Source organism: Aspergillus novofumigatus (assembly GCF_002847465.1).
Source record: "Aspergillus novofumigatus IBT 16806 chromosome Unknown P174scaffold_7, whole genome shotgun sequence".
In the NCBI taxonomy this organism is placed as follows: Eukaryota; Fungi; Ascomycota; class Eurotiomycetes; order Eurotiales; family Aspergillaceae; genus Aspergillus; species Aspergillus novofumigatus.
Genome location: NW_020194280.1, coordinates 1827016 through 1854373, shown reverse-complemented (window position 1 = coordinate 1854373; position 27358 = coordinate 1827016). Strand labels below are relative to the sequence as shown.

At 51.0% G+C, this 27358-nt stretch overlaps 13 protein-coding genes across 13 annotated transcripts; 7 read left to right on the top strand and 6 right to left on the bottom strand.

The window, feature by feature from the left end:
- Positions 1-642: 642 nt before the first annotated feature.
- On the top strand, positions 643-2464 carry P174DRAFT_506699 (putative amino acid permease; the record flags this gene model as incomplete). The annotated part of the gene is made up of 5 exons (XM_024831323.1): positions 643-810; positions 871-941; positions 995-1191; positions 1243-1620; positions 1667-2464. The coding sequence occupies 5 exons, from the start codon at positions 643-645 to the stop codon at positions 2461-2463; spliced, it is 1611 nt and encodes a 536-aa protein (XP_024679753.1).
- Positions 2465-2516: 52 nt separating this feature from the next.
- axeA (putative acetyl xylan esterase) lies at positions 2517-3764 on the bottom strand (the record flags this gene model as incomplete). The annotated part of the gene is made up of 3 exons (XM_024829198.1): positions 2517-3193; positions 3247-3503; positions 3557-3764. The coding sequence occupies 3 exons, from the start codon at positions 3762-3764 to the stop codon at positions 2582-2584; spliced, it is 1077 nt and encodes a 358-aa protein (XP_024679752.1). The 3' UTR covers positions 2517-2581.
- Positions 3765-4962: 1198 nt separating this feature from the next.
- On the bottom strand, positions 4963-5461 carry P174DRAFT_444905 (uncharacterized protein). The gene has a single exon (XM_024828204.1). It carries the CDS (start codon positions 5402-5404, stop codon positions 5222-5224), a length of 183 nt encoding a protein of 60 aa, XP_024679751.1. The 5' UTR covers positions 5405-5461; the 3' UTR covers positions 4963-5221.
- Positions 5462-6361: 900 nt separating this feature from the next.
- On the top strand, positions 6362-8626 carry P174DRAFT_444904 (DUF895 domain membrane protein). The gene is made up of 4 exons (XM_024828203.1): positions 6362-7082; positions 7135-7449; positions 7507-8138; positions 8204-8626. The coding sequence occupies exons 1-4, from the start codon at positions 6843-6845 to the stop codon at positions 8496-8498; spliced, it is 1482 nt and encodes a 493-aa protein (XP_024679750.1). The 5' UTR covers positions 6362-6842; the 3' UTR covers positions 8499-8626.
- A 1047-nt stretch (positions 8627-9673) lies between these two features.
- Positions 9674-10340, top strand: P174DRAFT_515090 (putative carbonate dehydratase; the record flags this gene model as incomplete). The annotated part of the gene is made up of 3 exons (XM_024832130.1): positions 9674-9913; positions 9958-10043; positions 10092-10340. 3 exons carry the CDS (start codon positions 9674-9676, stop codon positions 10309-10311), a joined length of 546 nt encoding a protein of 181 aa, XP_024679749.1. The 3' UTR covers positions 10312-10340.
- A 7-nt stretch (positions 10341-10347) lies between these two features.
- Positions 10348-11501, top strand: P174DRAFT_395100 (carbonic anhydrase). Its single transcript, XM_024823662.1, has 2 exons — positions 10348-10772; positions 10821-11501. Exons 1-2 carry the CDS (start codon positions 10615-10617, stop codon positions 11347-11349), a joined length of 687 nt encoding a protein of 228 aa, XP_024679748.1. The 5' UTR covers positions 10348-10614; the 3' UTR covers positions 11350-11501.
- Positions 11502-13372: 1871 nt separating this feature from the next.
- On the top strand, positions 13373-13799 carry P174DRAFT_423993 (uncharacterized protein; the record flags this gene model as incomplete). The annotated part of the gene is made up of 4 exons (XM_024825165.1): positions 13373-13387; positions 13440-13510; positions 13559-13645; positions 13703-13799. 4 exons carry the CDS (start codon positions 13373-13375, stop codon positions 13797-13799), a joined length of 270 nt encoding a protein of 89 aa, XP_024679747.1.
- A 446-nt stretch (positions 13800-14245) lies between these two features.
- Positions 14246-15379, top strand: P174DRAFT_454010 (uncharacterized protein; the record flags this gene model as incomplete). Its single annotated transcript, XM_024829197.1, has 4 exons — positions 14246-14454; positions 14504-14699; positions 14749-15050; positions 15103-15379. Exons 1-4 carry the CDS (start codon positions 14378-14380, stop codon positions 15377-15379), a joined length of 852 nt encoding a protein of 283 aa, XP_024679746.1. The 5' UTR covers positions 14246-14377.
- A 267-nt stretch (positions 15380-15646) lies between these two features.
- Positions 15647-16474, top strand: P174DRAFT_376304 (uncharacterized protein; the record flags this gene model as incomplete). Its single annotated transcript, XM_024822675.1, has 3 exons — positions 15647-15852; positions 15922-16085; positions 16140-16474. 3 exons carry the CDS (start codon positions 15647-15649, stop codon positions 16472-16474), a joined length of 705 nt encoding a protein of 234 aa, XP_024679745.1.
- A 359-nt stretch (positions 16475-16833) lies between these two features.
- P174DRAFT_376121 (rhamnogalacturonan acetylesterase superfamily protein) lies at positions 16834-17679 on the bottom strand (the record flags this gene model as incomplete). Its single annotated transcript, XM_024822663.1, has 4 exons — positions 16834-16946; positions 16993-17134; positions 17182-17602; positions 17648-17679. 4 exons carry the CDS (start codon positions 17677-17679, stop codon positions 16834-16836), a joined length of 708 nt encoding a protein of 235 aa, XP_024679744.1.
- A 790-nt stretch (positions 17680-18469) lies between these two features.
- Positions 18470-21013, bottom strand: P174DRAFT_434206 (NAD dehydrogenase; the record flags this gene model as incomplete). Its single annotated transcript, XM_024825852.1, has 3 exons — positions 18470-19470; positions 19658-19779; positions 19923-21013. The coding sequence occupies 3 exons, from the start codon at positions 21011-21013 to the stop codon at positions 18470-18472; spliced, it is 2214 nt and encodes a 737-aa protein (XP_024679743.1).
- Positions 21014-21985: 972 nt separating this feature from the next.
- On the bottom strand, positions 21986-24103 carry P174DRAFT_423988 (putative C6 transcription factor; the record flags this gene model as incomplete). The annotated part of the gene is made up of 4 exons (XM_024825164.1): positions 21986-22519; positions 22569-23479; positions 23537-23973; positions 24024-24103. The coding sequence occupies 4 exons, from the start codon at positions 24101-24103 to the stop codon at positions 21986-21988; spliced, it is 1962 nt and encodes a 653-aa protein (XP_024679742.1).
- Positions 24104-25646: 1543 nt separating this feature from the next.
- On the bottom strand, positions 25647-26968 carry P174DRAFT_515085 (aromatic ring-hydroxylating oxygenase subunit alpha; the record flags this gene model as incomplete). The annotated part of the gene is made up of 2 exons (XM_024832129.1): positions 26127-26968; positions 25647-26076 (listed from the first exon to the last, which is right to left on the bottom strand). The coding sequence occupies exons 1-2, from the start codon at positions 26942-26944 to the stop codon at positions 25647-25649; spliced, it is 1248 nt and encodes a 415-aa protein (XP_024679741.1). The 5' UTR covers positions 26945-26968.
- Positions 26969-27358: the final 390 nt, after the last annotated feature.

The following is a 27358-nucleotide window of genomic DNA, read 5'->3' as shown; positions in this document are numbered from 1 at the left end:
ATTTAGTGGCACGTTTTCTGGTCTGGGATTGGCCTGGAGTCCGTCGGACCTCAGCCGTCCATGAACCAGAGGATGGAACTACGCAGTCGACGTTACATCGTGCCTCTGGACAAGGTTTGCATTTGACACGAGCCAATCTGACAGTCTGGACACGCTATGCTAAACAGGTATCTGTAAGCGTGCTCACACCTCCATGCAGCCCTGAAACAACAATTGGTTTGAGCTTTTGATTAATAACAATGGAAACTTGGTTTAAGCACTTTTGACGGGCTTACAAAAAAGTCAATTAAAATGACATGGCTTGACAGAGGCATATTTGCATCCTGTTTCGTTAATCTTACCAACTGCGTATCACACAGGAAATTCCAAAACTCTAGAATCACGAGTCTAAAGCTAGACAGACATGGGTGTCTCCGGAGGGCATCAACGATCTCTAACAAACTAATCCAATAGTGTCCTCCGTTGACCCAACCAGATTACAGTAGACTTCGGCTGAAATTGCTTTACTTTCCTTCGCCGGCCATCTTCACGTGGAGTCCATTTCCCCTGATTATCCCCTCATCCTTGTTCCTAATGTACATATGCATTACTCCGTACTTCAAGTTGATATCGTGGAGAGTCCGATGAAAGTTAAGAGTCATCATGCCTGCAGATACAATTGAGCTGTCACCCTTCGGGACAAAAGTCGCTCGGGAATATGCGCTGGAGTTAAGAAATCAACATGAAACAAGCGACAGGAAGGCCTTTTGCAACAGCGCCAGTGGGGTTCCCACGTCGTCGAACAATACCAGTGGAAAGCAACGCATGGAGGTAGGAACGAGCACCTCTCAGTGAGAGTGATATTCGTCGCTAATTTAATGCCCATGGAAGAGAAAATTCGGTTCGCTCTCCATCCTGGCTTTGTCCGTCACGTTGTTGGCATCATGGGAGTCCATCGCCAGGTATGTCAGCAGCCACCTCTGCCTTGAGCTGATAGTAATTTGTCCCTGTCTAGTGGATTCGCTCCTGGTTTGATGAATGGAGGTCCTGCGGCTTTGGTGTGGGGAATGTTGCTATCAATGACAGGAACGATGGCACTGGCCTTGTCGCTGGGCGAAATGGCTTCGATATGCCCACTGGCGGGGGCACAATACCACTGGACTGCGCTGTTGGCGCCGCCGAGAATCAGAGCATTCAGCACTTGGATGCAAGGTATGAGCGCACTCAAAACGCAGTCTGATATATCACTGACTTATCGCACAGGTTGGATCACGGTGTTTGGATGGCAGGCCGCCGTCACTAGTATCAGCTTCCTTGTGGCGACGCAAATCCAGGGCCTCATCATCCTGAACCGTCCGGAGTATGAACCGCAACGATGGCATGGGACCTTGCTCATGTGGGCAGTGATGCTCTTCTCGTTAATCATCAATGTCTTTGCGGTTCGCAGCTTGCCTTTGCTTCAGCTGTTAGGCGGTCTTATGCATGTCGTATTCTTTATTGCTCTGATCGTTCCTCTGGTTCTGTTGTCGCCCCGGAGTACCCCTGAATTTGTTTTCACGGAGCTGCTGAATCAAGGCGGATGGAGCAGCGATGGCGTCTCCTGGTGTCTGGGAATGTTGACTGTCACATATTGTTTCACCGGTAAGATGACCCATCCGCGAATATGAACTTCTGCTGACCCACGCAGGATTCGATGGAGCTATCCACATGAGTGAAGAAGTCCACAATCCAGCCACAGTCGTCCCTCGCATTCTCATCCAAACCATTGTCATCAACGGCACTCTAGCATTCGGCTTCATTTTAGTCATGCTGTTCTGCGTCGGAGACATTCACGCAATCTTACACTCTCCAACCGGCTTCCCCATTATCGCCATGTTCTACCAGGCCACCGGCTCCGTCCACGCAACAACAGCAATGCAATCCGCCATCACCCTCATTGGCTTCATCTCCAACATCGCTGTCGTCGCCTCCGTCTCCCGCCTCACATGGGCCTTTGCCCGTGACGGAGGCCTACCGTATTCCAAGTTCTTTGCTCACGTGGATGCAACATACCACATCCCTATCCGCGCCATCTGCCTCGTGTGCTTCACTGACATCCTGCTCTCCCTCGTCAATATCGCTTCAACCACCGCCCTCAGTGCTATCCTCGCGCTCACAACCAGCTCCCTGTTCATTTCATACATTATCCCCATCGTCATGATGGCCCGGAAACGTATCCGAAAGGAGCCGATCGCGTTTGGCCCATTCGCCCTTGGCAGATGGGGTCTGGCGATCAACATCTACGCCATCACTTTTGGCATCTTCATCTGTACTTTTGTGTCGTTTCCGACGGAGATCCCTGTAACGGCGACCAATATGAATTACAGCGGTCCGGTGTTTCTGGGTGTGAGTGTCCTGCTGGTTTGTGACTGGGCCGTACGAGGGAGAGGGAGGTTTACGGGGCCGTTGAAGGAATTGTTAACGCAGAGTGCTCGTGACATGTAGTAACCTCAATTAGCTCTGAATATACCCTTCCTCGAGCTGGGCTCTTTCAGGATGGACACGGATTATCAGGACAAATATGTAGTACACTACTACAAGCACTGGGAATACCATGCATTTATCACCGTGCAGGCATACCCACTCGCGCAAACGGTCGGCCCGTCCACCCATTCCCTCCACATTGACCCCAGTGCGCCGCCACCCCAGTGGTAGTCGATGATCCCCCGGACGACGTCGTCGTGCTCGTCGAAGTAGTCTTGGTCGTAGTCGTTGACGACCCGCCCGCAAACCCAAACCACTCCATATCCTGCGCCCCATGAATAGGAACCGTATGGCCGACGCCCGTTGCAAAGATGCCCTGCAGATTCGGGCCCCAGTTAGTTGTCTGGTAGTTCGCCTGCGGTGTATTGCTCTGCGTCGACTGCGGCGAGTTGTAGTTATACCCGAAGACACCTGCCCACTGCTTACAGGTCTCGTAGTAGTTCTGCGGGTAGAGAGTGGTATCCGTGCTGCCGTGGTAGATCTGCATGCGGGGACGCGGGCCTGTATACCCCGGGTACATTGCTTTGGCGATCCCGCCCCAGACCTCGGGTGTGCTGATGACGTTGCCTTGGGCGCAGCTGCTGTTCCACGCGTCGACTTGGTTGGCGGTGGAGTAGAAGCAGCCGGCGGAGACGCCGGAGTAGACTGTTGCGGCGGCGAAGAGTTCAGGGTAGGTGGCGGCCATGACATTCTGCATCCTTACAGTTAGTATGTGACTTTCCTTGATGTTGAGGGACTGCTCACCGTCATCATGGCGCCAGAGCTAGACCCGGTCACGAACACCTTGCTGGTATCAGCGTTGTATTGGCTGATGGTCCAGGTGACCATGTTGGCGATCGAATTGCTGTCGCCGCCGCCGTTGTGGGTCAGGGCGGATTGGGAGCTGACGTCCCAGCAGGTACCGCTATAGGGACTCTGAGGGTAGATGACGATGAACCCGTACTGCTCCGCCAGCTGTGCGTAGGGGGATCCTGTGTAGTATGCTTGTGCGGTTCCAGTGCCTAATAGTGTCAACAACGTTTGCACCTAGGTGCATAGGGTGGGCTCCACCCACAGTAATGAATAGCAACGACGATTCCAGGCTTAGTGGCCAGATTCTTAGGCACATAGATGTACATCAGCGTGCCAGAGGGGTTAGATCCGAAGTTAGTCACTTGCTGAAGCGATCCGCTGGTGACTCGCTTGACCACATCTTGCCCCGGAGACGCAGAGGAAATGACCAGGAAGCAGAAGAGGGCAAAGAAAAGAGATAGAGCTCTCATGGTGTCGTTCAGAAGAACAGGCAATCCTTTCAAACAGTGGTCAGAGAAAACATGATAGATCCAGATCAATGGGCGGGTCGGGTTTTATCATCACCCAAGCTGATTACCCGGCTTTCATTCCAGCAGGGCAAGCAATTCTGGCTAAATTGTTTTCTACAGCCATCGGGCAAAAGGAGGACTGACAGGTGAGACCTTCTGAAACATCTGCGTTACTTAGCCCCAGAATAGCGGGTTTTCCCCGCATTCCACACGGCAATCATTCTGCAGATTGGCCGTGAAGAAGCTTATTTATCCAAACAGGCTGCGTGGCTTCTGCAGCGGAAAATCGGTCTTCGGGCCGGAGCTCCTGAATCGTCAGTGCTGAAAGGTTAATGTGCGAGAAGTAGCCCGCCATTGGGAAAAATGCCCTACCTCCTGGGTAATGTACAGTATACCTTGCAGATCCACACGATTGGACTCGAGTCACGAAGCAAAGGAAAACACGCGGTAGGGCTCGTGAAGAACTGCCCTTGCTGATACATATACCACTTAGTGCCGGTACTCGGCGTGCTCATGTCTCCCCCTCGGACAGGACTACGCGGGGTATTCACGGTGATACTCTAGAGGAACCCCAATATTGGAGCTCCAAGGGGTTCCACGAAGGCCGTTCCACGGTTATGGTGATACCGATGCAGCACATGTTCGTCTATCAAGCCCTATATTATCATCATCTCCCCTGTGATTGCCCAAGGTTTACACCCATGGCTGCGTCAGCTTCTTGCAGATTTCCGGTTTGAAAGCATTGAAAGCATTAGCCAAGTGATCTGTCACGATGTGCTATGCATATTTCCGAATATTTTGCCAGGATAATCAAGCTTTCTTGTCCGGGAAGCGATCTTCGGAGCCCAGATAGACAGTTAGCTTCCCAGGACTGTAAAACTAGATTGGTCTAGCTTAATTACAGCGATCGGCGGTACCCATACAATCGACACACACAGATTTATATTCATACGGGGTAACCCTAGTATCCACTATTAGGGCGACCGACGGGTCTGCTTTATCAAGATCGAGCAACACACAATGTGCCTGTCAAGTGCCCTGTACCACTATGTTGAACAAAAGCATGCAGCGCTCTACCCAGTCTTACAAACATGGATTTGGAGTAGCTTTGTCCCCAAGGCAGTTACTTTGCCAGGCAGTAGAGGCAAAAGAGTTTGACATGACAAAACTTATGTAGTGCGCCGATGGAGTGGTTTACGGTCACTGTAGACGACAAAGTCCCATGCTCTAGTGGCTTTCCCCAGAATCGCCAGCATCGCCAGCGACGGTAGCAGAATCCTGTGATGCAGAACCGGGATCATCATGTTGTTTGTTAGCTTCTCGAGCTTGTCTTTCGAGGTAAGATACACGGGCTCTAACGGAGATGTTCTCGTCTCGGTAAGCCGGATCAGAGTCAAGGCGCTTTGCGCGGACGAAAGTCAACACGGAGCGGCGCAAGGTCTCCACGGGGATTTGGTTGGAATCTCGATAAAAATATCTTTCTTCCACACATCGGCGTTGATCAGATACCGAACGGGGAATGGAACATCGGCGTCAAAGTCAGCGGCATACTGATCGACGACAACGTCGCGCCAGGTTTTATTGAGGTTTCTGGTAGTCATGGCAACAATCGAGCTTGAATATGGCTCGTACGTGGTATTTATATGCTTCCGTGTCGTCTACCTTACGGGAAAAAAAAATTATAAGAACGGAGACAGCAGACTCGCGAGTTGCGACCATATCAAGGGGGCTGATGCTCGGCGTGGGGTTATTTGGACGTGGACTTATGGTAATCAGGCCAAGGCTAAGCACTAGGACGGTCTACTCCTCTACATGACTCTTCGATAATGTATTGACATATGTATTGAGAATTGATGTGTGGCCTGTGTCCTTCAATGCGGATACCTAGACAAATTTATATTTATAGCGAAGTGAGCAGAATCTGGACTGGGCAGCTTCCCTGGTTATGAGTGGGATATTCCAGAAAATGGTTCGCTTTGACCCTTTAGCTTGTGGAGCTATTTATATCTCATTGCTTCGTAAATGAAAGTATTGGTTCAGTAGCGAGATTCCCCGCAGTAGATGTCGTCCTAGTGAGAAATTAGTTCTTGTGTCTCAGGTCCAGATGATTATGCTGACCGGCTTAGTGATAGGCTGATTTGTTGCCACATACCATCCAAGCCATAAAGAACAGCTTTCAAGTGGATAACCAGTTCTTATCAGTGTTGCAACAATGGCTTACAGTATCCCTCTCCGATCAAGATATCTAATGTATCACTATGTAGATAACATCATCGTCCCTTGTATCGTTACATCCATGCAGACTACACGGGTTTGTATAGTCTACTGGCAGTAGATATATAATGTCGAGCAGAGTAAGCAAGCTTCAAAATGACACTGTCCAGCTTATTGTCTTAGAACAAGAGCGAAGACGCCGCATTAGCTCTTATCTTCAACACATCTCAGAGTGCTACACTTTTGGTAGCGTTACATTTCGCTAGGGTCTCCTATCCGATACCTTATCTTGCCTAGCGCCTCTGGCCAAGCTGTCTTCACCGTCCCTTTCAGCGGGCCAAGCTCAGCCAACAAATGTTACAGTGTCCTGTGGCCATCCTCAAAGCTTTTCAAACAAATCACTTCACTTGGCTTGAAGCCATGGGTTCTCGAACCTAAGAGTTGCGGGGGTGGAACCAGTGGAGGCTTGGACGATTGCTTAGTGCTTCCATGCGGGGTCAGGTTGTCGAGGAGCAAGGCTGACGCTGCTATGCTACCCGACTCCTTTCCTATCAGTCACACACGACTCGGAACCTGTAATCCTGGTTGTATTATTGGACAGAATCTGGGAACTGTCAGCATGGAGACACTCGACTCGATACTGAATACTACCTTGAAGGGTTGGAGTGTAGTATCGGTTTTTCACGTGGCTATACAGGAAAGCTATTCATTTCGTCGCTTATCAACACTGAGAACGAAATAAATTAAGAATGCTTTCCCCTTATTACGGCCTCGTCGTTCAGATTCCCATTATCCGCATCAGTAATTACCTGTGCACACTCCACCATGTCCGTGGAAATCACTCCCCATGACCATAGTGAGAGCATCGACTCTCCTCCAGATCTACCAGCAGGATGGAAATACAGGCAGCACCGCATTTTTGGCTTCAACATTCCCTGGTATGCCTCGCCTAGCGTTCAGCTGTTGTTGGTGGCTTTTGTCTGTTTCATGTGTCCTGGAATGTTCAACGCCCTGGGTGGCTTAGGTGGTGGTGGAAAGACGGACGCTACTTTGGCAGATAACATGGTGCGTCAGACGTTACGGAATTCGTAAAGGTTACCACTGACAATTGAAACAGAACACGGCTCTTTACAGCGCCTTTGCAGTCTTTGGCTTCTTTGGTGGCACTTTTATCAACAAGCTGGGTGTCAGATGGACTCTCGCCTTTGGAGGAATCGGATATTGCATCTACGCCATCAGCTTGTTGGTCTCGGTTCACGCCAGCGTTGCCGGCTTCAATCTCTTCGCTGGTACCTGGCTCGGTATTTGCGCCGGTCTCTTGTGGACCGCTCAGGGTACCATCATGATCTCGTACCCTACTGAAGAACAAAAGGGAAGGTATTTTGCTTGGTTCTGGGGTATCTTCAACATGGGTGCCGTTATTGGCAGCTTGGTACTGTGTCTCTCCTGGCCCGATGTATTTTCTACAGACTGACTAATACGCAACTAGATTCCCCTCGGCGAAAATATCCATGTCAAGACTAACATTACCGTCTCCGACGGTACTTACATCGGCTTCATTGTCTTGATGTTTATCGGTGCACTCCTTGCTCTCTGTCTCTGCAACGCTAGCGACATCATCCGAGCCGACGGCAGCCGTGTCATCTTGATGAAGCATCCTAGCTGGCAGTCTGAGCTGCTCGGCCTCTGGGAAACCCTCCGATTTGAGCCATTTGTGGTCCTCCTTTTCCCCATGTTCTTCTCCTCGAACTGGTTCTACGTCTACCAGCAGAACTCGGTCAATGGTGCTCACTTTGATACCCGCACAAAGGCTCTTAACAGTCTTCTGTACTTCCTGGCGCAGATCATTGCAGCTGCCATCTGGGGATATCTTCTCGATATTCAGACCGTTCGCCGTTCCGTCCGAGCGAAGATCACCTGGGTCGTTCTCTTCATACTCACCTTTGCCATTTGGGGCGGTGGATACGCCTATGAGAAGACATACACCCGCGAAAGTGTCAATCCCAAGCTCAACCCCCATTATGTCCCAACTGACTGGGAGACTCCCGGCTATGTGGGCCCAATGTTTCTGTACATTTTCTATGGCTTCTACGACGCTGCTTGGCAAGCTAGCGTCTACTGGTATGTTATGCTCGCATCAAAGCTAGTTGGTCTTTTTCACTGCGGATAATTTAATGAATGAATAGGTTGATGGGCGCTCTCTCCAACTCCGGTCGTCGCTCGGCCAACTATGTCGGCTTTTACAAGGGCATTCAGTCCTGCGGCGCAGCTATTGTCAACAACCTTGATGCGCGCAAGCTGTCTTACAAGAAGGAATTCATTAGCAACTGGGTTCTCCTCGCGGCCTCCCTCGTTGTCGCCGCTCCCGTCATCTTCCTCAAGATCCGTGATCACATCGATGTCCAGGATGATCTTGCGGGCACGGATGAGACCATAGCGGATGTTCTTCCCGCTAATCATCCCGAGAAGGCTGTCGCTTAGGAATTGCATATTTACTTTTCTTGGCTAAGGGTAGGGAATGCCCATTCTGGTAAATTGTGGATCTCTAGTCTCTGGAAATAGCCTACTGTCCAGTAAACAATAATATATCTAACAGCTAATTATGCAAGTTCTGCAGCCATGTGCCTACCTAAGGCATGTAAAAGTATCCCTGGATCCTTGCACGGCCCCACACATAAACCAAAGACTTTGTGCTAGGATTGCTAATATCATGAGTGTATATTGGTTGTGGATTGAATATGGGTTGATCCACGTCCAATCCACCCAATCCACCCAATCCACCCACGCCGTCCACGCGGATAACGGGTTGAACCCCAGCTATCTAACCCACCTTCATATCCATGTGGGTTGAACTGCGGATAATGGAATATCCACCGTAGGCGCAACACCTAGTTTCCTAGTGAACTGAACATTTTATTCATATATAGATAGACAAGATCAAACTCCATCCATATATATTAAGAATAAATACTTATCTAGGCCTGGAGATTGACCGTACGGCCAGATAGGCTTGTCAGTTCTAAGCCGCCCTAGGCCGTGCGCACCTAATGGGTTATCCATATCGCTATCCACATGGGTTGTGTATGTTTAACCCATTTTGCGGATTGGATGGGTTGGATATGGATTTGCGGATTGTCTACATCAGGGGATGGTGTCTCAGATAATTGTCCAGCGGCTCTGCCAAGATGTGATCCTGGCTGACATCCATCAAATATTTGCCCCTTCCGTGATGGTCCATCCAGTACTTATCCCTGCTAATCGAGTTTTCTACATAAGGCAAGAATATTAGCGCCTCATTTGATCCACACCTAGATCATGCAGTATTCTAGCTCCTATTAGATCATCCGAGCCATGTAACTACTTGCCCTCTCGGACGAAGCGAAGCAAAAGCCGAGCGATCGCCGCTTCGGCCGAAAGCATGTCGGGTCCGGGAGATTGACCTATTCCCTTGTTGTTCCACTTTCCTGAAAAGGCCTTTTTTATGGAAAATGCGACTCATAAACACATATTTAATCGGGCCTGGCCCAGCGATACGCAGCGCAATTGAGCGCATCCAACACACATCTATGTCTTGTTCCCGGGTCTTCAGTTTCCGCAGTCTTACTCTTGCAAGATTCAATCCGACCTCAAATCGCTTCGCTTCTACCCATCGCAACATGGGTGAACAAATTCCGGACAGATATCAACTCCAACCGCTGCATTCAGACTCGGTACCGTGGCGTGGACAGCCGGGGCAGCAGGTATTATGGATTGGATGCTCGGATAGCGGGTGCGATGAACTGGAGAGCTTGAGTTTGCCTTCAGATGAGATCTTCGAATACAGGAGTTTGGGGAACATGATGGTGGATGATCTCTCTTGCAACACGACCTTGCGTTATGCTTTGGACTCGTTGAAGGTGAGTTTGTTGTCCCTAGGAGATGATGCGACTAACCCAGCCAGATCCGGAATATCGTGATATGTGGACATTACGGGTGTCATATTGCAAATGGAGAAGTAAATTCTGGTTTGCAGAAACCTTGGAGCAGGTAACTTTTGCCGCTATTCATCAATGGGATTGACTCTGACGAAATAAGTATACTTGACACTCTACGATCGACTCATCATCACACCCTCGACAGTCTAACAGGAAACAAACGCGACCGCGCGCTGGTGGAGTTAAATGTCCTTGAGCAGGTGCACTCGTTAAGCCAATCTGCTGAGGCTGCAGACGCTTTGCAGAAGGACCAGCTAAGTATCTGGGGCATGGTCTACGACAAGGCGTCGAAAACAGGTTATCAATTAGTAGAAGCATGACGGTGATCAGCTATTTGACCGTCTTTTGGAAAAGGAAAACATAAGACGAGATCAAGAACGCGTGGATACACTGTTGAAGAATGCACGTAGCTGTACTCCGGAGTAGATTCATTCAAGTAATGCCACCACTTGAGCTTCTAAGCCAGTTGGCAGTAAGCATGCCTCAGGCATACATATCTGGCCCCACGATTGAACGCCCCACCATTTCCGCATCAATCAGGCCATCCTCCGACCCACGAATATTCGTAGTGTACTTCCTCCAACATTCATCTGGAACATTATTCTTTCTCACATCGGTCCTTTATGGAGTCTCCAAACCAAAAAGGGGACTCTGTCCCCCAGTATCTCAAACAGTCGCATGAGCGTATCTTCGAGAACAATCGCGCCTGGGTCGCGACGAAAATGAAAGAAGACCCCGCTTTTTTCGAGAAGCTTTCTGCAGGACAGACCCCGGAATATCTGTAAGAAACACAACACCGCATACATCTCACAAATACTGAAAAGACCAGGTACATCGGCTGCAGTGACAGTCGCGTCCCAGCCAACGAGATCATGGGTCTCGAAGCCGGGGAGGTCTTCGTCCACCGGAACATCGCGAATCTGGTCCCCAACACTGACCTTAACGTGATGTCGGTCATTAATTACGCCGTCCGACATCTACGGGTCAAGCACATTGTCGTCTGCGGCCACTACCACTGCGGTGGTGTCAAAGCCGCGCTGACACCCTCCGACCTGGGGCTCCTGAACCCCTGGCTTCGGAACGTGCGCGATGTGTACCGTCTGCACGAGCGGGAGTTAGATGGGATTCAAGATGCAACTGCTCGATACAAGCGTCTTGTGGAGTTGAATGTCATCGAGTCCTGTAGAAATGTGATCAAGACGGCTGCGGTGCAGCAGAGCTTTCATGAGCGGCAGTTCCCCGTTGTTCATGGCTGGATATTCGATGTGGAGACTGGTCTTCTTAGGGACCTGGAGATTGATTTTGAAGAGACGTTGCGGGATATCAAGAAGATATACAATCTTGCGCCGGGTTCTTAGCACTCGGTTTCGAACATGCGCGTACTACATACCATTTTCAGTGTGTCACGTCAGTTAGAATTTTCAAATCTAGTGATAAGACCCGTAACAGTACAAGCTCCAAAATTTCTACCCGGAAGTTACCGGCTTGATACTGGTGACACAGCCTCGACAAATGGATTTCTTCCTTCGACGGCGGCGTGAAATTTACGTATAGCAACCGGATCAACAGTGGCATGAGAGAAGAACAAACCGGTCGACTAGAAAGAAATTGTCAATGCAGGTCGGTCTACTGAGGCAGCAATTGCATGCCAATGGAGTGGGCTCACTGAATTATCGTGTATGTCTGCAATAGGAGGAGGACTATTGCGGTGTCACAACCAAGCAGGCCGCTTTTCAACATACTGACTTGTCCGGGAATGCGCTGGAGCGGTGATGCCATTGCTCGATGAATCCGTTTATGAAGGCCTGAGCCGGCTGCAGACGAGCAAAGACATTCCCGTCTACGATCCAACGAACACGACACGCGCGTTGCAAGACCCGACCAGATATCAAGTACGTTGCTCTCGATGCAGCTTTGCTGCAGCAGTTGATTCGTAATTGGATTGAGAGAGGACGATATCGTCTCGACCACCATTGTAAAAACTGTCTTTGTCTTTGTGACAATCGAAAGCGAGTGGATACAGAACTGGGAACAAATTGACTCCTGAATAATGCCTCAGGGCTGTGTTCAGACTCGGATACACGTGTCTAAATGGAGATAAAGCATGTACACCACTTTGGACATGTCTTTTACTGTAGCATTATCAAAGGCACTGATCATTGATACATGATACGGAGAACTAGTCCGGGCACAAACAAGGACACAAGAAACATCCTTCGTAAATTTATCAATTGTTAAAGATTTGGCAATCCCGCTTCCGGAATGCTTGAGCCAGCATGCATGAAATTAGCGTACATTGTTGGGAACATTGTTATAGATGTCTTAAGCTACTGCTTTGCTCCGTATATCTAATAATGGTTTTTAGATAGTGTTTCCTGAGTCTGTAATGCTTTTCCCCTAGCAAATCCTGGTAATAGTACTGACCCTCATGCTGGCATGGTAGTCCTGGACATCACATTTTCCATATGCATCTTGCTAAACTAAATGTTGTCTAGAGCAGTTTTCAGTGTTAATCTAATCATAATGTTCACGAAGCATTCTGTTGGTTACTGATGAGGTTCCTGTTATATCAGTTTCCATAAAGAAGGGATAGAGGCAGTAAGCTTCTCCTAAGGCAGACAAAAGAGATCTTTCTACACGCGATCTGCCTCCTTATAGCTGTCCAGTCAATGCCAGTTTCTTAAGCGCTTCATAAGGTCGCGCTGTGAGCAGTCTCATTGACAGACACCTTGAAGGTATCATCCAGCTCAAAACACAGTTACAGTTTATTTTCTGATACAGCACACGTTCAGCCTTCCATTAATTTGCTGCTAGTATGAACTAGGTGCTAAATCTCGGTCTTATTCCATATGCCTGGCCGAGACACTATTACTAAGTCACCCTCCGCTTCATTATATACAGTACATAAGACGCATGTTCATCATCTATTACTCTATCATCAGATTCATGGTCAAGGAAGCGTAGTCCACCGGATTAGGATTAAAGGCAAGCCAATGAGATGCATCACTCCCCTTGTGTTCATGATATGTAAAGATCAGTTTCCAGCCAGCGCCACCTTTATTACTAGATAGGACGTGCCCCGGCGACATGCTGCAATCTTCAACAAATGTAGGTGACAATCTTTGCGATCCTGCAGCTATACAAGACAATAATTCAATTGAAAAGTGATGGAGAAAACATTGTCATAGTATATAATTGTCATATGATAAAGCAAAAACTGGAGCGCATCATCGCCGACGTCATCCACAAACTCAAACAGTCCGCATTTGTGCCACCACCATCATCCATATAACTAGCTGTTATCCTTTTCTATCAAGTAAGTGGTGAAAGCAACAAACTGTACATTATATCTATATTGAACGCTTCTGTACATATCGCAAAATGACAAAGGACTTGGTAGGCCTCCCCGTCGGGGCCCGAGGCGTTGTGCCGCTCTTACTGGCTACAGACCTTTGATGTCCATTTCGACAACGAGCTCGCGCACGGCTACTACGGCGACGGCAAGAAGTTGGCCGAGAAGTATGAATCCTAGCAACCGTGCAGTGCAGTAGCTAATCCGGATTGCAGTCTTCGCGAGATATACCACGATCGCAACCTCAAGTTCCCGGATGTTTTCGATTCCACATTGACCACTCCACCTGTACATTTTCTATCGTAGGTTCCGTTCCTATTGGAGTCCCTGGGCAGGAGAAGCTGATACAGTTTCTGCAGCGTCGAGGCACCAGATAATGTAAAGATCGAGGAACTGCAGAATGTGGAAGTGCCGCCTGGACTGCATGTTGATATTATTGACTTTCAGATGGAATAGCTAGTCACTAAGTCGGGCCTGTACGTGTGAACATACCTAATTATGTTGAATATGACATGAAGAAATCCTTGTTATTGGCGTTTTCTACATTTAGGGTTTATGATGGTCGCTGCCTAAAGGATGTCTCTTGGGTCGAATCTCCCACTCTTATTTCGGGATACCTACTAAGTACTGTATACGAGCGTAGCCACGGCCAGCGCAAAATCTACCGTGTCGCCTAGGGAAGTAAAATAAGCATGGCTGGCAAATCAACCAGTGACACAGCCGAGTCGTCCCAATGGTTCAGCTTCAGCCTCAACGGTGGAGCGACAGAGTGATCAGCAGTCAGCACTAGTCCAATTGATCTCAGCCAGGAAGCCGTGGGGTGTCTGATTCGAAACTTATTCTTTGTGCAGCCGACACGTAGTTAACCTAGTGCTTACTGCTCATTTGTTGTCGCACGGACATGAGGCGGCCAGCACATACTTTGAAAAGGTAAGCAAAGTTCGATACCAGACGACAATTTCTATAAGAAGCTGGGACCTCGTTTTAATAGACTGTATTCAACTGCTGTAGCTTCCACAGCAACAACCAGCATCATGTCACGAGCAATCGACAACCTGGCTACGCCAGTGGAGAAGAAAAAGACCAAGGTCATCGTCGCCAGCTGTAGCCGGTAAGCAATTCCTTGCGTGTACAATAACATGTCGCTGATCCACATCCAGAACTGGGACGCTCGGCCTCTACTTTGCCATGAAGATACTAGGCTACAAGCCCTACCACATGTACGAGGTGGTACTAGTGCAGGGCAAACAAGGCATGGTAGCCCTCCGAGAGGCCGCAACCGCGCAGCACAATCGGTTATCAGGCATCAAACGGTTCGACAAGGCTGATTTGGACAAGTTGACTGCCGACTATGATGTACATGTCCACATACCCGATTGCGTTCTGCGTACTTACCATACTACAGTGTCTTATTGAGATCCCGAGTTTCCTTGGCCCAGCCCTCCTTGACGAGTACACACAGGATCCCGAGGTCAAGTTCATCCTGACGGAGCGGGACCCCGACCGGTGGGTCAAGTCGGTCAACGGCACGGTGGGCTTTATCGTCAAGGCGGCGGCTTCGTTTCCATTGAATATTCTCAAGTATTTCGACGAGGAATTAGGGATCTTTCTGGCTCTCAACATCACCCTGTACGCTGTCATTGCTGACGGTACAAAGCCGGGCCAGCCGGGTAATGAGGCTGCTCTCAGGAGGAACTATGTTGAGTAGTAAGCGGCCCTGAGATATGGCTATGTGAGAGAGTGCTCACATGGACTACAGCATCAAGGCTGTCAAAAATACGGTTCCCAAAGAGCGTCTGCTGGTGGTCAAGCTTGAAGATGGGCTGGGATGGGAGCAGATTTGCCCGTTCCTGGATGTTCCCATTCCAGAAGAGAAATATCCGCGCGGCAACGACGTGGATAATTTCAAGGCCATGGCGGAGGGTTACTTTAAGGAGAGAACCAGAGCCGCTATGCTCAGGTTGGGGACGCTACTGGTGCCTACGTTGGGTGTGTCTGGTTACCTTGCATGGAAATATCTTGGAAAATTGGCATAGTTCTTGGAACTTCTATAGTTGGACTCGTTATTTCTTGTAGATGAAGATTATTCGGCATGTAACTGAGGAACCAACATGAGTAGGTCCTAGAGATGCAAGAAACATCTTGGCCCTATTCGGTAAATGATAGCTTCCATGGTTCTCGAAGCATGACAGCATTATCATGTCTACATCATATTTAATGCTTATCAGAGACACCATTCACATAATTTCCACTTTTAGCAAATTTGTCCTCCGGCCAGAGTCCTGCGCCAGCCTTTTGGAAAGATGTCAAGCCCCGAGTCTTTGATTCTTCGGTATTCTGGCTCGGAATTGACAGACGAACAGTCTTTCCACAATCACTTAGTAGAGAAGATCTGCGAGGCGAGAGCAACGAAAGATGCCATCTATGCCGAGCTTGTTTACGACAACATCGCTCCTTCCTGGATGGCGAATGTGGGGGATGCACTTGAGCGGGCAAGAGGTGCCTTCTGGTAAGAGAGTATCGTCAATGTAGCAGCATACAAGAACGATAAAGCGAATAACTTATTTCTCTTCATTAGCAAGAGTTATAACACCTCTACTCTAATCCTCCGAGTTGTAGCAATGGCGTCACTTCTGCACAATGTCGACCAGGTTTGGTGCCACCAAAGCGAGACTCAATGGCTTGTCTCCGGGCAACTCACTCAGAACGAGTCCGACATGCTGCATACCACAGCAAATACCAGTAAAGCAATGCACCTCCGTTCATTCCATCTCATGCAGTTCTAATTGCTAGGAGTTTATGAATTCCCTGACGGGCCATTTGTTGGCATCCACAAGGCACCCAATGTAGCAATCAACGTGCCAAACGCCATCATGCCCAGAATTGTCGCTGAGAGTGGGTGGAGCGAATCCCTCAATAAACTGCGAGAAGATGCAGGAGAATGGCTCGTCGGAGGAAATGGCGCTGTCCAAGCTGCCATCATTATACACTGGACCCCCAACCGCACAACCCGCCGTGTCCGCGGTGTCGTGGAGCTCTACACACTAGACAGAAGTGGCATGCCACGGCTCCAGCAACGCGAGGTGCGGGCTATCTTCTTTATTAATCATCATCGTGTTCTAGATAGCTAACGACGAAAGCAGCAAATCTTCCCGGTCCCACCGGGCATCCAGCCTGGTAATCAGGCCATAACCCTGACGCGGCGGATGATTTTTGGCCGGTCAGCCAGACCTGGCACGAGTCCAGGGGATATTCTTCCTCTGGGCATTGATAAGCTGCGCACCATAGCGCAGATTAACATGGCAAAGATGGGGTACACCCCTGCTTGACTGAAGACTAGCCAAACGAGAATAGTATCGTGGGAACAGTAGATGTTTCCCTTCCAGCCAGAGCCCCCAATAGAAATCGATATTGACATTAGTACTTGCGCCAACCAGATCAGGTACACCACAACCCTCATATCCGCTAGAAAGAAATATCAGATCGTAAACTAGCAAGAGTAGTCAATCTTGCTTGCATTGCGATTCAGATACCAGGCCAATTGCGACTTCCACCAGTGGGAATGGCCGCACTTAACAGCTGTCACCAGAGCTTCCGCGTTGACTATACGAGTGTCAGCAGTTCCTCTTCATTTCAGCACAAGACTTACTCTCAGCTCCCGTCCAGCTTGTATGCGTATAATCGTTCAGCGGGTAATACGGCATGGTAGCATTGAGCGACCCGAAAGCCTGCCAGCGATTGACCGCATATTTCGTGTGATCGATATACTCCACGCCTTCCTCCTCGGCCACCTGTACTCGCTTAGTTCACCACACTGTGCACGCTCGGCTTCACATACCTCACGCGCATAATCCGCAAAAGCCCAATCCTGTCGCAGGACATCCCCCGTCCACGACATAACGGGTACCATTCCACTCAGCAACGGAACACCACCAGCCTGCCTTACATCCCGGATCATTCTCCGGAGATAATGGCCAAACGTGTATACTCTTTCCGTCGTGCCGCCTGTAGCATTACTAGCCACAACGACGCTCTCGGGCCCGATACCAGGAAGCGTAGCTCGATTCTTCGCGTCGGTCCTCGGATCCCCGTTATCGTTGTGCCCCATCTCAATGAGGACGAATGTGCCTTCGCCGGGGACGATGCGATCAAGTAGAGAAGCCCAGAGTCCTTCGTTTATGAAGGAGCGGGTGCTGCGCCCTCCGCGCGCGAGGTTGGTGATGTTCAGGTCGAAGAAGTTGTGCATGTAGTAGCCCCATCTATAGAGTCAGTACGGTTTTTGTCTCGTTGAAAGGGGGAGCTACCCCTGGATTAGACTAGTCGCGCCATATGGCATTGTTGTACTATCGGAACAGAGGAGGATCTGGCGCTGGGCCGGGTAGTTGGTGCCGCGGTGGTCATGGATGCTAGGCCTGCCATTAATGTGGAGGCGCAGAAAAGGGAGTTGAGGCTTTTCATGTTCGTCACTTTCTTGCTTGAATTTCGATATCCTGGGAATGTACCGTCAGTACTGTTTGTCTCCGACGAAATTCTCAGTCTAAGGCCGAGGATATATATACAGGTTATTCTATCTGCGCAATGACCACCCCTCACACAGTATGCAGTATCTCCATTGATCCTGCATGAGTTCCCTTGGCCCGGAGGGATGGATCTATTGTGAAGATGTCTTCCACCGACGGGGTCTTGGTTCCTGCCTATTGGGTGTTGCTCGGCGCGGGGTCCCTAGGGCGTCATAGTTAACTAAGTGCTTCTGCAGAGTCCGGGGTAACTCAACCGCAATTCCCCACAGGATCATCTCGGTATTATTATGATCGCGAGGCTCGCTAATCGATCTCGAGGCCGTATTGCGGCGGGGATTCGCAAATCCCACCAATCTGGTGACCATAGTCGCTGGGCTCGGGAAAAAGGGGGCCGAGGATTCGTTAGGTCTCAAGATGTCCTTTATCCATGGATGGGCGGTGTAGATGAGAGTAAATCTAGTGCGAGTGATACGAGTAATATGACTGGGTGTGGATAAATCGCGTTGGACATTCTGTCTCCTGGGTCAAGCGAAAAATAGCAAAGCTTGATAAGTAGATGAACCATAATTTCGTTAAGTAAAACCGGATTATATGCAACATATATGCCTATAGAAGATGCCTTAACGGCTTCAGCACAGGCTTAACCACCGTCTCTCCTGCCAGAAGCGCCCGGTCATTAGGGTCATAAACCGGCTCCATTGTAACCGTCGCCCTTATCCTCCTCCCGAAATATTCCACCTCTACCCTTTGACCCTGTTGAATCGATGCAGGAAGCCAGGCATAGGCAATGGGTTTGCGAATCGTATACCCAAACGCAGCAGTGGTGATGTACCCCACAGCCTTGTTCTTCCAAAACACAGGCTCCTTACCCATCACCATCGACCGTCCATCGTCGATGGTCAAACACCGCAGACGACGGGCCGGCTGTGTCCTTGCAAGTCGCTGCACCGCAGCCTTACCCACATAGTTACCTTGTTTATCAACCTGCACCGCTGAAGCTACCCCCGCTTCGAACGGGTCATGCTCGCTGTTCATATCCACCCCCCAGGTCCTGTACCCTTTCTCCAGACGCAAAGCGTTGAGTGCCGCTCGTCCCGCGGCAATAAGACCGTGGGGTTGGCCAGCAGCCCATATGGCATCCCACAGGCGAAGCCCGTACTCTGCGCTCGTCTGGATTTCCCACCCGCTCTCGCCGACGTAGGACTTGCGGAGGACTGTCACAGGGAGACCAGCGACGGTGGTGCGCCTAGCATGCATATATGGCAGTCCGGCGTGGGAAAGGTCATCAGTCGTTAGTGTGCGAATGACATCGTGGGCACGAGGGCCCCAAAGCCCAAGACAGCAGGTATGCCCCGTCACCTCGCGAACCTGAACCGACCGCGCTGGAAGTTGCTGAGACTGCCGCCGGGCTTCACGGGAGAGATACGCAAAGTCGGTCGCGCTGTTGGCGCCAATCTGGAACATTTGCTCTCCAAGTCTCGTCACAAAAATATCACTGCGGATGCCACCCCGTTCGTTCAGAAGGAGCGTATAAGCGATCTGTCCCACGCCCGGAACACCACCCGCCATCAACCGGCACAACAACTCCCTCCCCCCGGTCCAGACACCTCAAACCGATGAAAAGAAGTCATATCATACATCGCGACCGCATTCCGCGTCTTCCACGCCTCAACAGCCACAACAGGCGAGTAATACCTCCCCGACCAGGCATCCCTCTCCACGGGCCGCCATTCCCCGGAAGAAACCTTACGAGCTTTTCGTTCGCCGCATACCAAAACGGTCTCTCCCACCCACCGAGCTCAAGGAAGAACGCGCCAAGCTCCTTCTCCCGCGCGTTGAACGGACTCACACGGAGCTCCCGCGGTGACTCACGCGGCTGCAGCGGGTGCAGGATATCGTAGATCTCGATGAAATTCCTCGAGGAAGTTTCAGCCACGTATTCACGACTGAGCTGCACGTCCTCGAAGCGGGAGAGCTCGCACTCGGATAGGTCGATGCGAGATGAGCCCTCTACCAGCAACTCGGCCATTGCGCGCGCGACGCCCGCCGAATGCGTTACCCAGACTGCTTCGGCGACGTAGAAGTTGTCCAGTGTCGGGGCGGGCCGACCAGGGGCCCGCCATCGGGCGTGAATGAGAAGACGCCGTTGAAGCCGTCGGCGAGCTGGCATGTTTGCAGCGCGGGGAGGAGTCGCTGCGTTTCGGTCCAGGCGGGCGCGAAGTCCTCAGCGGTAAAGTCCAGGCGGGACGGCATGGTTTTCTCGTCGACGTGGTGCGGGGTCTGGCCTAGCGAGGCCGCCTCGATGGGCATGGGCCGGTGGCCGTAGTAGCCGATGCCGTAGGCGTCGCCATGCTCGCGGTAGTAGAGGTCGTGGTCCTGGTGGCGGAGGATGGGGAGCGCGGCGTTCAGTCCGTTGGGGCGGTTGTTGATCTCGCGGCCTGCTAGGGCCGGGACGGGAGTGGTTTTGGCGTACTGGTGCGCTAGAGGGAGGAGGGGGATTGGCACGCCGGCCATGGCGCCCACCTCGACGCCCCAAAACCCTGCGCAGGAGACAACGATATCTGCCTTGATGACTCCTGCGGAGGTTATCACGCCGGTGACGCAGGTCCCTGTCTTTTGGATACCCGTGACGGGCGTCATTTCTAGGTAGCGGACGCCTGCATGACGTGTCCGTTCGATCAGCAGTTGTGTCGCCCGCGCTGCGAGCGCCAGCCCGTCGCTGGGAATATGCAACCCCCCAAGCACAATGTCCTTGTTCAGAAGTGGATACATATTCACGCATTCAGCTGCACTAACGAGCCGCGCCTCTATTCCCCACGCGGACGCATAGCCATGCTTCCGCGTGAGCTCCTCAAGTCTCTCCGTTGTGGTGGCGATCTCCAAGCCACCGACCTGGTTGAAGCAGTTCTGCCCGTCTTTCTCGAGCGAAAGCAATTTCTCAACGGTGTACTGTGCAAACCGGGTCATCGTCTTGGACGGGTTGGTTTGAAAGACTAGTCCTGGCGCATGCGACGTCGAGCCACCGGGCATCTGCAGCGGGCCCTGCTCGACGACGGTGATGTTGGCCCATCCTCGGGAGACCAGCTCATCGGCGAGGTTTGCGCCGACAATACCAGCTCCGATGATGACGATGTGTGGTGGGGGTGCCATGTTTGCATTGAGGAACTACCTCTTGACTCTCATGGTGATACTTGTATATACATGATGTAGTATATTCATTATGACTACCCCGCAACGAGATAACCAACTTCGTGTAGTGTGGTGGTGATGATGGACGAACCTGTGGGATGCGGCAAAGGCAACCGTACCAACCGACCAGATGATCGGCCATGGAACGGAAGCCGGGATTCCAGACCAGAGGGGTAAAAGTAGTCTCTCCCGTGTGCTATCTAATTCCTTTCGTCATCGAAACGTGTTCATGTGGGGTTGTGAGGGGAAAAGTTTGCCGCTTCGGGAATGGCATTCCTCTGCTTATATCTCGCATTTTACTGGTTCATCTACGCTAATCTTTGTTCCACCAACAGCTGGCACCTGCAGTTCTTCTAGTCCACTTCAATATCCACGACGAGGAAATGCCAGCAGGAGTGCTTATACAATGATGTGTGTTGCTTTCCCACACACCTGGCCTTATCACTTTTCGACGACATTATGATCGATATGGCGTTGCTTTCGGCTTCGGAGTCATGGGTCGCAGAACGGAACAATGAGCTGACTCGATAAGGACAATCGGCGTTGTACAACGGCAAGTGCTTGATCCTATATCGAACCTTAGCCTATACAATCTGCGTTGGGGCTCATTGTAAACGATGGGGACTCATGAATTGCTTTGGCTATCCAGGGGCAGAGGCAGTTGCTTTGGGGTATGATCAGGGTTAAATGTTGCATTCGTGGTATCGGCTGGTAGGACTTCTTCTTCTTGCATTGCTCTGTGCTGCGGAACGATTAATTCATATCGCACGGGAGGTGGTTCAGTGCTGCGTTCGTGGCTGATGCCAGGCTGTAAGTCGCGTATCGGCAGGCTCATTAGTCCTAGTCCTAGAATATAAGCAGTGCACAGTCTGGAGGATCCATGGAGTGATGTGATCAATCACAACTTCATAACGCTTGGCGCTTGTATGCAGGTTATAAATTTCCCAGATTCCACCACGCTGAACCTTCAATGTCACCTACCGCCGGAGCGGACGTGCTATAGTCGAGGTCGTCCACGTCTCCAAATGGCGCCGGATCAGCCCAAAGCCAGGGCGTGTTGAGCATGAGGCTGTCGATCGGAGCTACCACTGCGTCTGAAGGAGGCATAGACCGTGGAGCGGTAGCTGGGCTCGTGTCGCTGTCCTTTGACGATTTCGGGGCCCGATACAAAGGCATAGGGACGCCCTGGCCGCCGTCTGCAGTGTTGACGGTTACTTCAGGTGACGTGGTCACGATGATTTCGAGTGTAGAGCTCTCCTCAGCATCGTTTCTGGTTGCAGAAGCACTGAGGGAGGAATGCAAGAGGCTTCCGGACGGGACGGCGGGATATGAATCGTCGCTGCAGGTGAACTGGAGGATATCCCACATCAAGGGGATGTTCAGATGGATCTTGGACGGCACCCAGCTGTCGTAGTCTACGTTCTCTGTGCCGGCTGCAATCCGGGTCATGCGATCGAGTGATCGGTTCTGTCCTGGTCAGTTTTGACTCGTGTCACCTGGAGACGGGGAAACATACCAATGATGCACACGCCCGGGAAAATGGTACAAACGACCTCAGAAACACCCTGCAGCGGGCTAGATCCGCACGGGACTTGTACTTTAGTCGTGGGTCTCCAGCACAGCAGTAATACAGCTGCACCGTCGCAGCGATCGCAGCCACATGCGCAAAGAAGGGATCGGTAAGCCGTACGTCCTTGTCCGATAGCATGTCAATCATACGCACGATCCACGTCGCATGCAGAAGCACCAGCTCCGACGAGCGGCGCCAGAAACTATTCGGGATGGCCAGGTTGGGGTTATGCCGCGAGGCCATGATATACAGGAAGGGATGGTTGAGGACCGTGAGAATGGCATGGTACATGAACTGTAGTTTGAGCCAGGGGACCCAGTACGCACGGTTGACGATCACTTCGTCCGGCTGTCGATCATAGAACCGCACATGGTCGTATCGATGGCAGAGTGGTGTTTGGTTCTCGATCTCTGTCAGGTCGGAAAGAACCATGGAATACATTGACTCGTGGCGCCAGGGCTCGCGTAGTCGATTGTTTGCACAATCAGAAACATATGTGCGTACTTTGCTCCAGACCCAGCCAAAGTGGATCGTCATGCTCCAGATGCCAGTGTCGTCCGGCGCAGCGCAGCCGATCGTGTCTCGCGGCAATGGGGGAGGCTTCTCAGTATCTCTTTGCGGCTCTCTGCCGTTGCCTAAGAAGTAGTCCACCGGACGCCAGGTCTCCAAGGGAATGCTCAGTAGTCCGGTCTGGCGGCCATACGACTGTTCCAATAGCTGTAGACTCCAAAATAACCTCTTCTTACGCTCCGCATGAGGGTCTCCAGGAGTGTATGCGGACTCTGTGTCGAGCAGAGCAGACCGACAGAGCTGAAATGCCAGTCCGAGGTGAAATCGACCAAGGCGCATATCGCCATCTAATTTTCAATCAGTACCTCGCAAGTTGTGGCTGAGGTGAGTTCCCGAACACCTACCAATAAAAGAAGAATACGCCAGCAAACACAAAGCCTCAATCGTACTCAACTCCACTGTCCCGTTCGCAATCCGCAGCATAATCAAACTCTTTGCCGTATCCGCATGGTGCTGCCCGTGCTCCCCCTCGTGCAAGAACCGCGCCGTCAGCGCAATGATACTGCAGATGAGCTCTTCCGGTAAGGATTCCACATCCCCATGTTGTTCAAAATCAAAGCACCAGACGGGCTGTCGGTGGCAATACTTCATGTACAAATCGACCGCTCGGGCAACGGCCAAGGAGGAAGGCTGGGGACTGGTATCATCAAAAGCGAAATTGGAGGGAGACGGGTCGCTGTAGCTCGAGTCGCGACGATCGCGAGGCTGGCTGCTTTGTGTGAATCTCGCGTCTGTGAGCTCTTTGGCATCTTCGAGGACTGATTCCCTCCCTCGGGTTGGTCTGCGCCCAGCGTGAGCAATTGGTCGGCGCTAAATTCGGGCGATACATACATGCTTCCTTTTAGGATGAGGTTTACTTTTTCTTCAAGCTCGGCGAGGCGGTCCTTCTGGATCTCGTTAGCGCGATTCATGTGAAACTAGAGCATGCGTACAGATTGGCCACCTATTGATCCTGGCTTGGACACGGGTGGGTAGAAACACGACTGGTTAAGCCGTACACAGCACGAGCACGCCGGTTTCTCTCCGGGACATCGAGATTTCTTTCTCCTTTTTTTACATTCAGTCTTGATCGTAGAGAATATTAGCGAGGTGCTAAAGCCAACCTGCAATTCAGACACGCGTGGTTGGAACGAAGTCTTCGCCGAGTGCCTTCTGCCGGGGTCATTATTTTATTAATAGACACGGATTGATTAAATCCAAATGAGCTTAAATAAAATCAAGACGAGCTCGTAAAACTATATGCACCAAATATTTGAGCAATAAAAGATGATGATGATGACAACATTCAAGGCTCGCTGAGGAGCGAGATCAACCGTCCAAGTAGGGGACGACAATCTCGCGGGGAAGTCGAGCATTGACCCCTGCAGAGCAGCATGATTGGCCTCGTGATATCGCCCTGGTGAGACAGCCGTCACTAAGTTAGATAACATAAATCCTGGAAAAGCTACTCTGTTAGCCTCTGTACCGGGGAAGTGTTGTCCACGTCGGGCTAGATCTTCCACAATCCGCCCTAACAGTGGCAAGATAGCACGGAGCAATGGCCTATTGGACGGCGGATCATGCCATGAGAATGCTATCTACGGGATACACCAATCAGAAGGACACAAGATGACTATCTCCGAAGTTCGCTAAGAGATGCCGGCCCCGCACTCCCCTCTCTTCAGCTTGTTTGCTTGGATGTATCATGTATCCCTGGTATTACTAAAAGCCACTATCCCAATGTCCCCAAATATGAAACATCATTGTACACATGCTCGTATAGTGTTTTCGATTAAATGCTTATATTGCAGGATATTGAATAGTACTAAACTTGGACATATTGAATATGCAGTACCGCTAGTGTGGTGCCTCCTTACTAGTAAGTATCTTAGCTATTTGTTTTCCTATTGTTGTGGCTGTATGTACAGTCCTCTGGGAAAACTTTATTATTCAAGTCGAGAACATATTTCTCTGTCCACCACACCGTCCACACCCCTACAAATAAATGTAAGATATGCTTCTGTACGAGGATACCAGGAGAATCTGAAAACATAATGTTCCTACCTAATACTTGGTATAACCCCCCTTCCCCCGCGCCGCCGGGTCGATAACAGCCTTCACTCCGCGGCAACCTACCGCAATACTCCCGGACCAACGCCCCACGCTCTTAGGATAAGATCGCTCGAGTGACCTTGGTATTCTTCAATGAGTTCTGGATATTACGTCTAGTATCAACCCATACATCATCTCTCTGAGCTTAGCTCCGGCGTGTGCCTTCGGGTTGTGATCAGGTCAGTACAGCGTCCAATCGAAGGGGACGGGATTGGGAAGTGATTGATCGTAGGATCGTCATCACATTTCGATAGGAAAGAGGTGATAGATAGTACATTAAAAGTAGAACTTCATTACTCATATCTAAACAATCTTATTACCAGACTAAGCACGCCAAATGCAAGAAAGAAAGAAAGGAAAAAATCACCACGCAATAGTCGCAGGCGGCTGCACACACTCAGTCGCCTGGCAGCTCAAACTCGAGCAAAACGAAATATCCTTCTCGCTGACAGTCGCAGTCTTCGGCAGGTTCTGTCTCGCCGGCCAGATCTCCTGCTTGGCCTTTTGCTCGCGCTCGTAGTGCTCCACCACGAGATCGCGGACCACCTTCTGGAAGTAGAGGGGTCCCTTTTCCATTTCGGGGTGCAGCTCGCCGTTGACGAAGACGCCGGCGTTCAGGTTCTTCTGGGTCAGGTCGCAGAGGTACTTGTCCTCGGACATGATGCGCTTGTAGATCTGGTTGATTGTCTCGAAGTCTTCATCGGAGGAGTTCTTGTTGCGGTAGACTTCGTACTTCATGATGGATCGGGTGGGCGAGAAGGGGACGAAGCGCTGCATGAAGAAGAAGTGGGGGCTTTACCTGGTTAGTTGGTTATGGTTGATAGGCGAGAGGATACGACTTACGAGACGGTTATGGAGGCATTTGGGAAGAAATATGTGCTGGCGGGATTCAATCCGGCTGCAACCTGCTCCGGCTTGCTGCGCCCATCGTGGATGATGCCGCCGTCCCTGGTCTGGACGCAGTAGGCGCTCAGATCCGCAATGGATGGAATATCGGGATGCGTTGTTGCGCAGTGATAGCACTCGTTGTAGTTGTCCGCCAGAATCTTCCAGTTATAGTCGCCCTCCTGCTCCCAAGTATGGTCAAAGGTGTACTCGTCCCACTTGACGTGCTCATATCGGGGCAGCAGGTCCATTCCCTTAAAGTCATCCTCCCAGGCGACCTCGGGTTTCTCGCCGGCGTCAAGGTTGACCCAGATGAACCCGTTGGTGTCGATATGCACGTGGATCGGCAGGAGGCCGTTCTTGCTCTTGTCGAAGCCGTTGAGGTCCTGATAGCCCGGCGCCTTGGCCAGCTTGCCGTTTAGCCCATACGACCATCCGTGGTACTTGCAGGCGAAGATGCGGGATGTTCCCTTCTCCTCGGTGACAACGGGGAATGCACGGTGGCGGCAGACATTGTGGAAGGCGTTGATGTTTCCGTCGCGGTCCTTGACGATAACAAATTGAAAGCCGGAGACCTCGTAGCGGAGCCAGTCCCCGGGGTTGGGGAGACGTAGTTTGTGGGTGGTCAGCAGCCACTTGCGGGAGAAGATCGCCCGGCGCTCTAGCTCGAACATCTCCTGAGATGTGTACCATGAGGACGGCAAAGCGCGCATGGCATTCTTCTCGTCAGTGGCGGAGGTGGAGCCAAGGCCAAGATAGTTCCACAAGGAGCCCATTTTGGTGTATGGATAGAGTAGACGTTTTCTTCCTTAGTTGTATGACAAAAGATGAGCTTGCTTACTGGGAAGGATTCCTTAATCGAAGATGAACAGACTTATATATAGCAGTCGCATCCACGGAACGCTACCTACATACTCCATTATCTCGTCTCCAGACACTCGATAAGCGGAGCCGGTTGGAGAGCCGCAGGAACGGAAGGAATGATAAGCGTCAGAGGACCGAGACGGAGGATTCAACCTACCTGCCGGAGTCTTGTGATACCATCATGATGCTCTCACATAGTTGCCACACGGGCAAGCAGATTGGAACACTATGGGCATACGCTTCTCGGGAGTGGACGATGTGAAACGGTGGCGCCGGACACGGTTGAGCTCCACCGAGGCCGGTTGACTACCGGTGCGGCAGCTGGT

Bases quoted from the DNA above. Each gene is read 5' to 3' on its own strand.
- P174DRAFT_444904 (XM_024828203.1), top strand. From the start codon at position 6,843: ATGTCCGTGGAAATCACTCCCCATGACCATAGTGAGAGCATCGACTCT. The intron at 7,083-7,134 runs GTGCGTCAGACG...CAATTGAAACAG, and splicing joins CTACTTTGGCAGATAACATG to AACACGGCTCTTTACAGCGC. The intron at 7,450-7,506 runs GTACTGTGTCTC...ATACGCAACTAG, and splicing joins GTGCCGTTATTGGCAGCTTG to ATTCCCCTCGGCGAAAATAT.
- P174DRAFT_395100 (XM_024823662.1), top strand. From the start codon at position 10,615: ATGGAGTCTCCAAACCAAAAAGGGGACTCTGTCCCCCAGTATCTCAAA. The intron at 10,773-10,820 runs GTAAGAAACACA...TGAAAAGACCAG, and splicing joins GGACAGACCCCGGAATATCT to GTACATCGGCTGCAGTGACA.
- P174DRAFT_444905 (XM_024828204.1), bottom strand. From the start codon at position 5,404: ATGACTACCAGAAACCTCAATAAAACCTGGCGCGACGTTGTCGTCGAT.